The sequence below is a fragment of the Cetorhinus maximus genome, chromosome 6, assembly GCF_964194155.1.
Source record: "Cetorhinus maximus chromosome 6, sCetMax3.hap1.1, whole genome shotgun sequence".
NCBI lineage: Eukaryota > Metazoa > Chordata > Chondrichthyes > Lamniformes > Cetorhinidae > Cetorhinus > Cetorhinus maximus.
In genome coordinates this window covers 25,742,187-25,755,957 of record NC_135884.1, presented here as the reverse complement: position 1 = coordinate 25,755,957, position 13,771 = coordinate 25,742,187, and the positions used below count along the sequence as shown (strand labels likewise).

The 13,771-nt window shown below is 41.6% G+C and overlaps 1 protein-coding gene across 5 annotated transcripts in view; it reads left to right on the top strand.

Annotated features, from left to right (window-relative positions):
* Nucleotides 1-13,771, top strand: part of iqsec1b (IQ motif and Sec7 domain ArfGEF 1b) — a 511,299-nt gene that overhangs the window by 448,707 nt on the left and 48,821 nt on the right. For all 5 annotated transcript variants that reach the window (XM_078543457.1, XM_078543453.1, XM_078543454.1 and 2 more), the window contains one exon: nucleotides 8,558-9,840. In XM_078543457.1, coding sequence (XP_078399583.1) covers nucleotides 8,558-9,840 — 1,283 coding nt within the window. The remainder of the gene's footprint in view (nucleotides 1-8,557; nucleotides 9,841-13,771) is intronic.

The following is a 13,771-nucleotide window of genomic DNA, read 5'->3' as shown; positions in this document are numbered from 1 at the left end:
TTGCTACTTTCAAACTCTTCTCCCTCAAATAATTTTGTTTCATTTCTGCTTGTGGCTCATTGGCAAACTTACAACATTTATCCGGGAATGATGACCACCTCTCTCTACAATTCCCTTTGAAATGTCCATTCCCTTGCAAACAAGACCTTGGCTATCCACAACCTTATTGTAGACACATGCTTTGACATCCTGGCTTTGATGGAAATATATATTCCCTTTACTAGGTGATCTAATTCAGGTGTTTAAGCTGATTAGAGGATATGATAGATTGAGAGGGAATGATTTCCCCTGGTGGGGGAGTCCACAACAATTAGGGTGATGTAACGAAGCACTTCTTCACAAAAAAAGATATTAAAAATCTGAAGCTCTTCACCAAAAAGCTATTGAGACTAGGTCAGTTGAAAAGTTCAAAACTAAGAATGATGGATTTTTGTTAGGTGAGAGCATTAATGTAAATGGAGTCACAATACAGATCAATCATGATCAAATTAAGTGGCAGAACAGCTTCAGGGCTGAATGGCCCATGCCTGTTCTTATGTTCCCATTGACTCACAAATGGCGTATTTACCCCTTGCTCAAATCTCTCCAGGTGTTATTTTGTAACATCTGTCCAGCACAAACTGCTGTGCTGGCCGCTTTGGCGTGGTGGTGGTAGCGTAGCCATTATTACCAAATTACAATCTGATCTCATGGTTCTACTCTTCAGATACCACTTTTTCATATATACATCTCACCTTTACCTACCCCTCTTGTCTCTCTTTTAAAATCTTTGTTCCCTGCTACTCCCCCAAATGCCACCACACTTCGCTCAGTGAGATATTGCCCTCCTTTACAGTAAGTCCTCGCTTAATGTTATGGTTGCATTCCTGAAAATCGCGACTTTGTGACACCACTTTAAGTGAAGGGGTTCCTGCAGGAATTAAAGCCGACGTTTGGTTTTGGAACCAATGAAGTTGAAATAGTGTACCATACAAATGCAGCACTGTGCATTCCAAGCTGGAATCATTTGCATTTCTCGCTCTCTCCCTCTCCCCACCCCTCCCTCTCTCTCCAATCCTTCCCTCCCTTCCTCGTGTGCTCTCTCTTCCCCTCCCCCACACTCCCCTCTCCCCCCCCCCAGTCTCTGACATCTCTTTCCACCCCCCCCCTCCCCCCGCCACCCCGTCTCCCTCCAGAGCTTGGAACTCTTCCTGCTCTTCCTGACAGTTTGCAGGAGCCGAGGAGGCAGCAGAAGGAGGCAGAGGCCCTGCTCCCTACCCCCTTCTCCTGACCCCAGGTTACTCGCATTTCATCAATCAATCAGTGGCCAGCAGCTTTCCTTCCTTCCCTGTGCTGCTCCTCCCAGATCTCCAGCCTCGGTCTCTCCCCACAGCCTGGGTCTCTGGTGACCTGCAGCGGTGGCTCCAGCTTCAGAACAAGGCAGGAGCTGGCCTAGATTGCCAGAGGGGGTGGGGCTGCCAGGGTGGTGTGTGGCTGGTGGTGCAGATGATGTGAAACTGAAAATGGCATTGTAAATCAAAAAAAAGGCCTTGAAGAATAAACGATGCTGAAGTGAAACAACTTTAAACAGGGTGACTTAAAGTATGACTTACTGTACGCCCTTTGCCTCTGCACTCAGCGACAATTTATCCTCAGTGATTTCAACTTAATTTCAACTCACCTCAACCTCTCCACTGATTTGACTCTTTTCCCCCCCATAACCTCTCCCTTGATATTATCTCACTTACTTACATTCGCACCCATTTTCTCAAAATCCCTATCTCTTGTGGCCTCTCTGCTTGAATGCCTTCATTGTAGATGAAACCATTCTAACCATTTTTTTGTAACCCTCACCAATCACAACCTCCTTCCAACCCCAATTCCTTCTCCAGCAGCCTCTCCCCACCCACCCTTGACTGGGTAATTTACAATTGCACTATCAAGTTTCCAGTTGCCTAGCCTTTAGCCTTCCATTCAACATGAAATTTTTGCAATAATTGATGTGCTCAACCTTTGCTTCACCTTCACCTTTAATACCCATGTCCCCGGTAAAACCTTTACTTTCTCCAACCCTGGTCTTTTTCCCTGGGTTTAACTCTATCTTTGCTCTGCAAAGCTCTATGAGTGCTGACTTGAGCACACCTGGTACACAACTGGTTTAGCTATCTATCGCCAGATCTGGTTGAACTACATCAAATGCTATCTGACCTCGCTCTCTGCCAGAATTGTATGCTCCTCCAGGAGCAACCTGGGAGCAAAGATGATGTCTGGCTTCTTCAATCTATGACCCCCTTAAACCTCTCCCACCTGCCCCCTCCACCCACCCTCCTGCACAGTCTTTCCAGCCACACATTGATCTGCTTTACCCTCTTATTTCTATACTCATTTGTGCTGGAACTGGGAGTAATCCAGAATTTACTACTTTGAGGTCCTGCATGCAAATTTCTGACCTCGCTCCCTAAATCCTGACTTCAGGGTGACATCCCTCTTTTTGCCTATGTTATTGGACCATGACTGCTGACAGTTCACTGCTCAGTGACATCCTTGACACTGGCACCAGGGAGGCAACATATCTTCCTGGATTCTCGTTTGCAGCCACAGAAAGCCCTGTCTATTCCTCTAACTAACTAGCGAATCTCTTATCACTATTGCTCTTCCAGTCGTCTTTGTGCCCCCCCTGTACAGCTGAGCCACTTGTGGTGCCATGGACCTGGCTCTGGCTGCGCTCTCCAGCAGGACCAACACTTCCATTAGTATTCAAAACTGAATACTGCTTAGAGAGTGAGATGCACTCAGAGGACTCCTGCACTACCTGCCGGTTCCTTCTTGACTGTTTGGCGGCCACCCGTTCCCTCTCTCCTTGCATACTCCTAAGCTGCAGCATGATCACCTTTATAAACTTGCTATCCACAAAGCTCTCAATCTCGCGGACGCATAACAGTAACGCCAGCTGCTATTCACGTCCAAAACCCGGAGCTTGAGTTGCTGAAACTGATGATGCTTCCTGGTCATCCAGAACACAGGAAGCATCCTGGAGTTCCAACAAAGCACACAATATGCATTTTAGAGGTCAGTGCAACCCTGCCATTCATCTGTCTATTAGATAAGAAACTTTGTTCCTATGAATAAACCTTGCTACTGATAAACCTTTTACTAACCTTGTATAAAACTTAAAAGCTACTCACTTCCCTGCTATTGATGTCATATAAATTTAGGGAAGTTAGCTGGATGCTTTATTTAAATTTTGAATATTTTTAATCTCTCAGCTGCTCAGACTCACTCCCTAACTTTGGAGAAAGGGAAGACAGCAGCAAGACTCACCAGCCAATCAACTCATGGTTTTCCTGCGATGTCAATGTTTGACTATTTTTTTCCTCCACTTTCTTTTTCAAACTCCGGCGCGGTCCTGGAACGCTGTTGCTTTTGACTCTCTCTCTCCAGGTAATTGATATGCCCCACTCTTGGCCCACAATTTGTCTTTTCCCCAATGTTCCTGATTTCTTCCAAGTCCACTGCTTTTGCTCCTGATACACACTCTGGTTATTTAACAGCTAATCAACTCATGGCCACCTTGTGATGTCACAGTGATTTTTTTTTTAAACCCCCCCCCCCCCTTCAGTGTTACTGACCTGCTTCACACTCCTCCTGTTATGCTTCACTGTGATCCTGACTTGCTTCACACTCTTCTTGATGTCCTCAGTGATCCTGACCTCATCCTTTAGTGCCATTAATTTCTCTCTCTCTCGCTACTCGTTGTATCTTTTTCAGTCACCAGGATCAGGGTAAAATCAAATTGCTATTTGTTATGTTTTTGCAAGCTTTTTTATGTTGTGTCACCTCTTTAGTTGTCCTTGACTGTCGTCTTTTGCTAGTAGAACTCTTGCCCTTTTGGGGTATAACCTAGTTCTGTATCTCAAATTTTTTTTTAAACACCTCCATCTGATCTAGAAACATTTTATCCACAAACAGATTTGCCCAGTTTACTCTGGACAGCCTCTGTGTCGCCCTATTGATATATACCTAATGTATAGATTTTTGTAGGTATCCTTTTATAGGTGCCATAGGTCCTTTTACCCTCGACTGCTGGATGGCTACTCCCTTGTCTGCTCTCTTGACCTGTTAGCCTTAGTTCTTTGAATCCAAGTTGCTCATGTAAATTGGGAAATGTAATACCTAAATCATGATCATTTGGTCACTTCATTCAGAATTGCTTCAGGCCTACCCTGCTGAAATTACATCAGAAACAAGTGCCCACTGCTGCCTTTCCTTCAGCTGATTTCTCATGTCCAGGTTTTGTCTTGAATTTGCACTGCTTCCAGATTCAAGAGCAGGTCTTCTTGCACTTTGTTGAAGGTTTATGTTTTGTGATATGTATTAATTGTGTAATTTCATTACTATTTAGCATAAACTTTTTTTAGAAAGCTAAAGACATGGAACAGAATTTTATCTGAGCTGTAAATGCACTTTAAAGCACGAGGTTTACATCCACAGTCACAAATGTAAAATGGTATAAAGTGACATTAGTGGTGAAATACATCTGTAACATACTCTTTCCAAATATGCATTTCATGCTGACCTAGTATCAACAATGCTGAGATTACATTATTAGGTGTATCCAAAATCAAGACTTTTTAAAAATGGAATATGTGTTTCCAACAAGGATCTGACTCAGTCTCATTTGAGTCACACCAAAATTAGCAATGGATGTTCAGCCTGAGTGATGTCCAGTAATATTTCTCAATCATCAGGAAATTATGGTATTTAATAGCTCAAAGGTAATTATTGCTCAAATGTTGAAGACAAGTAAACGCAACTTTGAATCATAATATTCATCTTTCTTTAACAATGTGGCAGTGCATATGTGTAATAGAGGAGGGAGAAAGCTATTTTTATTAATTGGATGCATACCCATATTTGGTAGCTAAGATATGAAGACTTCATAGCTCTTAAATGCACGTCAGGCTATGTGAACCTGTCATGTATAATCATAGCACGATAAATTTATATTTTTAGCCTCATTAGAATCTCACTGCGAATATTCCTGCGACAGAGAGTGATTTGGAAATGGAAAATAACTTTAATTGCTAGATGCTGAATAGGGATGGTTTTGAGGTTGCTCTGAAATACTAAGAATGATTAGGCGATTGTTGCAGAATTAATTTCTTCCAATCTTAACCCTTTTTTACCTCTTTTGTCCAGTCTATGCTACGTCTACATCCACAGCGCTTCCAATGCTTTCTGTCATTTTAACCATTTTGAGTTTCCTGGTCCTGTCTCTGTTTCAAATGGGCATCCAATTCATCAACACCTCCATCATCCGTGAAGTGGCCTGCAAGCCCACTGCTTCTTCCTTGACCGGAGATCCAAACAGTCTCTATCTACCAATGCTCTCTTCCACCACGCTGAACTTTTACTTGTACTGTACAGCTTCTTTAACTCCATTCACTTCCTCCAAATACAAATGTCTCCCCAAGTCTCAGATAGGTCATAGGTATGCCTGCCTTTTCTTGGGACATCATAGAAAGTTTACGGCACAGAAGAGGTCACCTGGCCCATCGTATCTGTGCCGGCTGAAAAACAAGCTACCCAGCCGAATCCTACTTTCCAGCATTTGGTCCGTAGCCCTTCAGGTTACAGCACTTGAGGTGCATATCCAGGCACTTTTTAAGTGAGTTGAGGGTTCCTCCCTCTTCTTCCCTTTCAAGCATCGAGTTCCAGATCCCTACTACCGGCTGGGTGAAAAAACATTTCCTCATCTTCCCTCTAATCTTTCTACAAATCACTTTAAACCAATGTCCCCGAGTCACTGGCCTCTCTGATAAAGTAAATAGGCCCTTGGCATCCACTTTATCCAGGCCCTTCACAATTTTGTACATCTCAATCAAATCTCCCCTCAGCCTTTTCTGTTCCAAGGAGAACAACCCCAACCTTTCCTCATACCTGCATTTTTCCAGTCCTGGCAACATCCTCATAAATCTCCTCTGTGCCCATCGGCTAATAAAGGAAAGGATTCCATGTGCCTTCTTAACTACCTTATCGAACTGTCCTGCTAGCTACAGGGATCTGTGGACATTCACTCCAAGGTCCCTCATTTCCTCTACACCTCACAGTATTCTCCCATTAATTGTGTATTCCTTTACCTTGTTTGACCTCCCCAAATGCATCACCTCACACTTCAGGTTGAATTCCATTTGTCACTTTTCTGCCATCTGACCAGTCCATTGATATTGTCTTGCAGTCTACAGCTATCTTCCTCATTGTCAACCACACAGCCAATTTTTGTCGTCTGCAAACTTCTTGATCATGCCCCCTACAGTTACATCCAAATCGTTAATATATACCACAAAAAGCAGGGGCCTAGTACTGAGCCCTGTGCAACCCCACTGGAAACAACCTTCCACTCACAAAAAAGCCCATCAACAATTCCCCTTTGTTTCCTGCCACTGAGCCAATTTTGTATCAAACTTACTACCTGTGTGGACCATTCTTTGTTCCAGGCCAATTCGGGTCCCCTCCCTTATATTTTTCTGGTGCATGAATGACTGTATTGGTGCTGCTTCTACCGCTCACACCAAACTGGAAAAATCATTCCAATTTCACTCTTCCATTTTCTTCACATAGTCCATCTGTGACTCTTTCCTTAATTGACCTCCAATTCTATGAAGGGTAAGGGTGTGCCCCAATATCTATAAGCCCACTGACTCCCACAGTTATCTTGATTGCACTTACTCCCACTCTGTTTCCTGTAAAGACTCCATTCCATTCTCCCAGTTTCTGAGGTACATCTGCTCCAATGCCATTGTTCACACCATTGCTTCCAGAATGTCTTCCTTTTTCCTTAACTGAGGATTTTCTTTCACTGTGGTTGACAAGATCCTCAACATTGTTGTTATATTTTCTGCATCTCTATGCTCATCCTTTCCCTACCAGAACCACAACAGTGTCCACCTTCCCCTTACCTGCCACCCCACCGTGCTTCATGTTCAACGGATCATCCTCTGACGTTTCCGCCACCTCCTGTGCAATGCCACCACCAAAAGAGTCATCCCCTCCCATCCCCCTTCAGCATTCTGAAAGGATCATTTGCTCTGTCACTCTGGTTCACTGCTCTGTCACTCTGGTTCACTGCTCTGTCACATCCTGTGTCCACTCCCTTTCCCCTTGCACCTTCCTTTGCAAGTGCAGGAGCTTGAGCACCTGCCCTTTTCCTTCCTTCCCACTCTCCAGGATCCCAAACATTCCTTTCACGTGAAACAGTGATGCACTTGCACTGCTTTGAAATTAGTATACTGCATTCACTGCTCACAGTGCAGTCATCGTCACACTGAGAAAACATAGGTTGGGTGATTGCTTTGTGGAACACCTGTGTTCGGTCCGCAAGTATGACACTTTTGGGTTTGCCGGTTTAATTCTACATCCTGCACTCTGATCGCTCTGTCCTGGCTTGCTATGTTATTCCCCATGAAGTTCAAAAGAAACTCGTGGAACACTTTGCAGCCTTCCTGCCTCAACATTGGTTACAATCGGAAATTGTAGAGCTTGATGCTCTCATTTTCATGTACAAGTGCTGTTAATAGTTCTGCTGTAACTATTTACAATGCATCTGGTCCCATCTTTTGTTGTGTTATTAACACAGTACGTTTCCTTGCCCTTTTGCCTTACCCATCATCCCTTTTGTCATTTAAACACTCCTGCCTTCCACTGTATCACAGAGTAGCAGGAGGTCACTGAGTTAATGTAGACCAATGCTAAGAATAGATTTGACTGTGAATTTTGGAATTGATACGCTGGGACAAGGGGTGCTAATAGAGATTTGCAGAAGATGGGGGTGGTGGAAGGATGGAACATGGGCAGGTGAAGAAATGAGCTGTAATATTTTGGGTGAGTTGTAGCTTGTTAAGGATTGATGCAGAGAAGCAGGCAGAAAGCTTTGTAGATGTCAGGGATTGAGTTAATGAAAACATGGATTAAGGTTTCAGTAACCGTTGGTAAGTAATGTTGTATGATGGGAGAAAACAATTTTGTTAGTGAAATGGATATGTTTGACAAAGCTGATCTTGAGGTTGAGTAGAATGCTGATAACTGGAATATTTGCAAATGCTCCTGATGCATTTTCTGACATCCCAGAAACAATACCCAATCCATTATTTCCATATGGTATACCGTCCTTGGAAGAAAATATACATTTACACTTCCATCATTCCTAGAAAAATAAGATGTATATTAGCAAATATCTAGAATAGCCTACACTAAAATAACCCTGCTTTTTCAGAAGAAATATTGGGTTTCATCTATCTGATCTTTTGGTGTGTCGTTGCCATATTTTACCCTTTTATTCCATTAGGCATTATCCTATTCTTTATTTGAACACACTACAGTTAAATACTAGTTTAGCAACAAATGAGTAATTGCTTTGATCTTTGTATTAAAATTTAATAACCTTACTCTGTTGTAAATGAAGGAATTAAGCCATTTCAAACTATGCAAAATTAGACCCTCATACAGCGCAAAGTTACACTCAGGCTTGGCCTAATTTCGGTTTAGAATTGGGTTATTAAATATTTGGCTTTTTTTTTAGGTGGAGATGCTTGAACGTAAATATGGAGGACGTTTCATAACCAGGCATGCCGCTCGAACCATTCAGACAGCCTTCCGCCAATATCAAATGAACAAAAACTTTGAAAGACTTCGAAGTTCTATGTCTGAGAATCGCATGTCCAGGCGCATTGTTCTGTCCAATATGAGAATGCAGTTTTCTTTTGAAGGACCTGAGAAAGTCCACAGCTCATTTTTTGAGGGCAAACAGGTGTCCATGACTGATGATGCAGGAAAAGTGGGACCTATTGTCCAGTCGGATTGTGGCGATCTTGGAGGTTCAGCAGTGATCAAATCTCCAGCTGCAAACAATGATTTTGCAGATGCAATAACTGAGCTTGAAGATGCTTTCTCCAGGCAAGTCAAATCGCTTGCAGAATCGATAGACGATGCACTGAATTGTCGCAGCTTGCACACAGATGATGGGCAACCTACTGACCAGGCTAAACGTTGCAAAGAAAACTTGCAAAAAGAGGAAGAGATGGATAGTGTACCTTATGCTAAATCCACACGTGATGCTGAACGCAGAAAATTGGATGAAATGTCTGCTTCATATAGTGATGTCACTCTGTATATTGATGAGGAAGAACTTTCTCCTCCACTTCCTGTGTCTTTACAATCTGTAGACAGGCCATCCAGCACAGAGTCAGATTTCCGGCTCCGGTCGGTGAATTCTGCCCAGGAATACTGGTCCATGACCCACAGGGATGACAAGCCAGACACTGACACAAGCTGCAGGAGCACCCCTTCTTTGGAGGGTCAGGAATCGAGGCTTCGTGTTGATCATCTCCCTTTACTAACTATCGAGCCACCCAGTGATAGTTCAGTCGATTTAAGTGACCGTTCAGACAGAGGTTCACTAAAGAGACAAAATGCCTATGAACAGACCCCTAATAGCCAACGTGGAAGTCCCAAGCATATCCCACATTCAATACCCACAAGAGTGTTCCACCGTGATGATGAGCCTGCTCGCCATCGACCACGGCAGATTGACAGCCACCTAGCTATCAATGGCTCAGCAAATCGACAAAGCAAATCTGAGTCGGATTTTTCTGATGGGGATAATGACAGTATCAATAGCACTTCAAACTCCAATGATACAATAAATTGTAGCTCTGAGTCCTCTTCCAGAGACAGTTTACGAGAGCAAACTTTGAGCAAACAAACATACCACAAGGAAACCCGAAACAGCTGGGATTCCCCTGCATTTAGCAATGATATCATCAGAAAACGTCACTACCGGATTGGTCTAAACCTCTTCAATAAGTATGTAGAAATTTAATTAATCTTTCTATCTCAAACTATGTTTAGATTCTAAGGTTGAGATGTGGACTTTAAAGCTGACCTCAGTGCTGCCCTGTGATTAATTGCCAATTGTCAAGGGCAACATCACCTGCCCATATTTTCACAGCTTTTGAGGATTTGTTGATTTTAGAAAAAAAAGCTGCAAAGGAGGAAATTACTCTATTAATTTGGAGATTATCATGGGAGAATACCGACAGTGTACTTTAATTCACCATATTAAAAATCAACAAGAATTATTAAAATGGTTAAAAACCTGTTCATGGGCATCCTATAGCAAGAGGGTGAGCATACAGCCTGTTCCCTGGCTTTTACCAGGGTTATTCTTTCAACTTCTATGTATGAGTAGCCAATATCAACTTGGCTCTATTTTTCTCCTCCTCCTTTCTCAAGTTCTTTTCCAAATACAAACTTTCGGATGCTGAAATACGTGGCAGATTTTCAAAAGTTGCAACTTCACAGGGTCTTCGGTAGTTTCTAATGTCATCATTGTTACCCATTGTCAATTTTTGCTTAAATATTTAGGTGTAAAGCCTCAGGTATTTGTTAACTTCAGTGAGGGTGGGGAATTTCCATAAATATGAACTTAGGTGCCTGATTTTTTTCATTGGAAATCATATATTTCCATAGAAGTGATTTGAGTGTTGAGCTCGTAATAATTAAGGTATAAACAACCGCATGAGTGGTTCTTAAATTGTGATTAAATCTACATACATATATGTATTTAAGATACTGGAAGACTACTCTTCATTTTTCAGCATTTTTAGAAAAAAAAATATTTTGAATATTTGAGGATTAGCCCATTGCTGTACAAATTGACTAAAATTCAAGAAAAGATTGTTACATTGCACTGATGCGAATGGCTTTCTGAAAATTGGAAGGCCCAGCCTGTTTGGTTAGGCATAAAACCCTATGTCAAATCTGTTGAGCGAAGGCTGTATGTAGGCTTCACTCTTTCTCAATCTTAGGCAAATTATTCTGCATGCAGGTAATTTTACTTATTTATCTTGGCGAATTTTCCTCGCTCAAATTTCCCCATAGATATATGTAATTGATTAACTTCTACATTTTCTATTTTACTGACCCATTGTCTGGTATGAGTATTTTCATATATGGTATGAACACATTTTCAGTATGCAGTCAATCTGTTGTGCTAAATAAGGAATAAATTTCATTGTAAAATGCTTGAAGAGAATGTCCTTTTCTGAAGATGGGAAGCAGCTGTGATTTTTTTACTCACCTTGTCTGATTAACTCCACATGGTTGCATTTATTTTTGCCATGTTGGTCCAAATTAAATGCAGTTCACATTTATGATTGACTCATGATTATGGCAGATCAAAATCGGAACTAGCCATCTAGGACTTTAGTGCCAACTTGTACAAAAGTGAGTATGAGAAATTTGAATACACTGATATAGCAGAATATTTGGCCAAACAAGCAACAAAGTATCATATCTTTGCCCCACTCACTTGTTGCCTGTGGTTATGACATTTGGGTATATCTCTTCTTGCTTCTCTTGAAATGCACCAACAGTTGGACACACAATCCATATCATTTACAAGACATGCATAATGCTTTATCAAGTAATCTGTTTTCATATTGTGATACAAAGTGTCTTCTGTTTTACTTGTAAGCTAACAAATGGAGCTGGACAATATTTGGTACCCACTATTGGTCACAAAGAATTATACTTTAGGAGGTTCAAAATATATCAACTAAAAAAATCCATGACTTTGCATAGTTAGAGTTTAGTGAGTGTACCCTGGAATTATGTTGACTGCTGTTAGGTTGGAATGAAATAAGGTATCAAGTGCTGCATATGTGGGACGCACAAGGCAAAGTTCAAAGGAACCATCCTGCCCGTCCATCTAATCAATGCAAAACTAATATATAAAATCAAAAAAGCCAAATGAGGATGGAAGAATGAAAAGAAGATAAAGAAATGTAAGAGTAGAAATGTGAAGCGAGATAAATCATTTTTTTAGGAGAGAAAAGTGTTTGGCCATATTATTAATATTACCTCATTTGTTTGTTTAATGCAAAGTAATTAGATGCCATTACCAGAGGAAAAATTTCCATTAACAAGATTGCTAAAGAGGCAGCACCCACATTCATAACAACCGACTTTGCCTGGTAACTGCTAGAACATATATTTATATCATTCGGTTCCAAGGACTCCCTCCTTTTACTCTTCAATGAAAACTTTTCCTTCACTTGTTGCAAACAAAATGTTCATGTATAGAGTGAAGTAATGAATTATCTCAGGCAGTATATAGGAGTTAAATGTCTTCAGAGTTGAGATGTTTATGGCCATAACTTAATGATTGGCTATATACTGTATTTTGTTTCAGTCTATATACTGTATTTTGTTTCAGTTGTATCAGTGGTTCATAAATTTCCAAGTTCTGTGGAGCAAAAGTACTTAATGGACCTTATAAAACTGGAACAAAAACTGTATGTGAACAAGTGGGCTACAAGCCAACAGTGTCCAGCAACACATCCATCCTATGCTTAAGAGGCAACACTATCATTTGTGATTGGGGTTCTTGGGAAAAATAAGAGCCATATATGTAACAGGCAGTCACCCATCCAGTTCTGCAGTTGTCACATCATAGCTTTGATCATTAAAACTGGGCAGTAACACAAATGTTTTTAATTGCTGTATGTAAGAAAACAAATGCTCTGGAAATGTGGACCATTTTGCCTCATAAATGTAGTTTTTTATGCATAGAACTTCATAAGCCCAGCCATGCCAACCATTGTGCCTCTATCCTATAGCGAAATGTATAAGATGATCAACAATAACTTGCATTTATATGTCATTTAGCTATACCATCATTTTACTTTGTGTGACATGTCTGATTAGCTTATTTACAAGTCTCTACAATACCTTGCCTATAAGTCTTTTTTTGCAAATTCTTTCAAAATAGTGGACTTCTAAAATGCATTGCATGATATGGACTTTTTCAAAAATGGCCCTGCTTATTTCTCAGCACAGAACCAGTACATCACTACACAGCTGGGGGTAGTGGGAGGTGGTGGAGGAGAGCATTTTGAGGAAGGGCTCTGCTAATCACCTTTTCATGTCCCTCAATCTGTGATCCCTTGTTGATAATTTGTAAAGCAATAGAAATAATATTTCACCATGTACGCTCTCAAAATTTTTAAAGTCAGACTGCCATTCTGCCCCTTTCTTCCGATCTTAGTCGTGATCTACAATTTCCTCACCCAACCTTCTGACGTGGGCCGGGTGAGAAAAGTGCAGTGCAGCGGGTTCCTGAGGTCTTCAGGCTAACGCAGCAGCGTCAGGAGAAGTGAAGCCATGCCCACTAGCCATGGGGAAGGTAAATGAGTGGGATCGGGGAGGTGAGAGGTAGGATGGGGAATGGAGTAGGATAGGGAAGGGGGGTTTCAGGAGGGTAGCTAAGGGTGGGGGGAGTGGGGGGGGTGTGTGGTCAGGGAAAGTCGGTCATAATAGTTACCCAGAGTTAGAAGTGGTTTTAATTCTCCTAACTTTTCCTGGGTAACTGTTCTGCTAAGTGAGTCAGAACCATCCGAAATCTCCAATTTAAATTGGAGTATTTGATGGTTCCTGATGCAGGACAATTGCCTATCAGAAGATGGAACTTCCCAGGCAATTCCCTTGTAGTCCCAGTGCATCTTCCAGAGTACATCTGGAGTATGACCCCCCTGGAAATCAGAAGTTCTAGGCCATAATATCCAGAATTTAATTTGTCTTTTTATGACCTTTTGTGACTGCACTTCAGCTTTTAAAGACCCATGTAGCTACTACCTTAGATATCTGATCAGTTAATCCAAGCCACCTTTCCATGTGTGGCTATGTTCTTTTCAATGCCATCTGTCTTCATTTTCATAAAAAGGCTCTGAGGTGT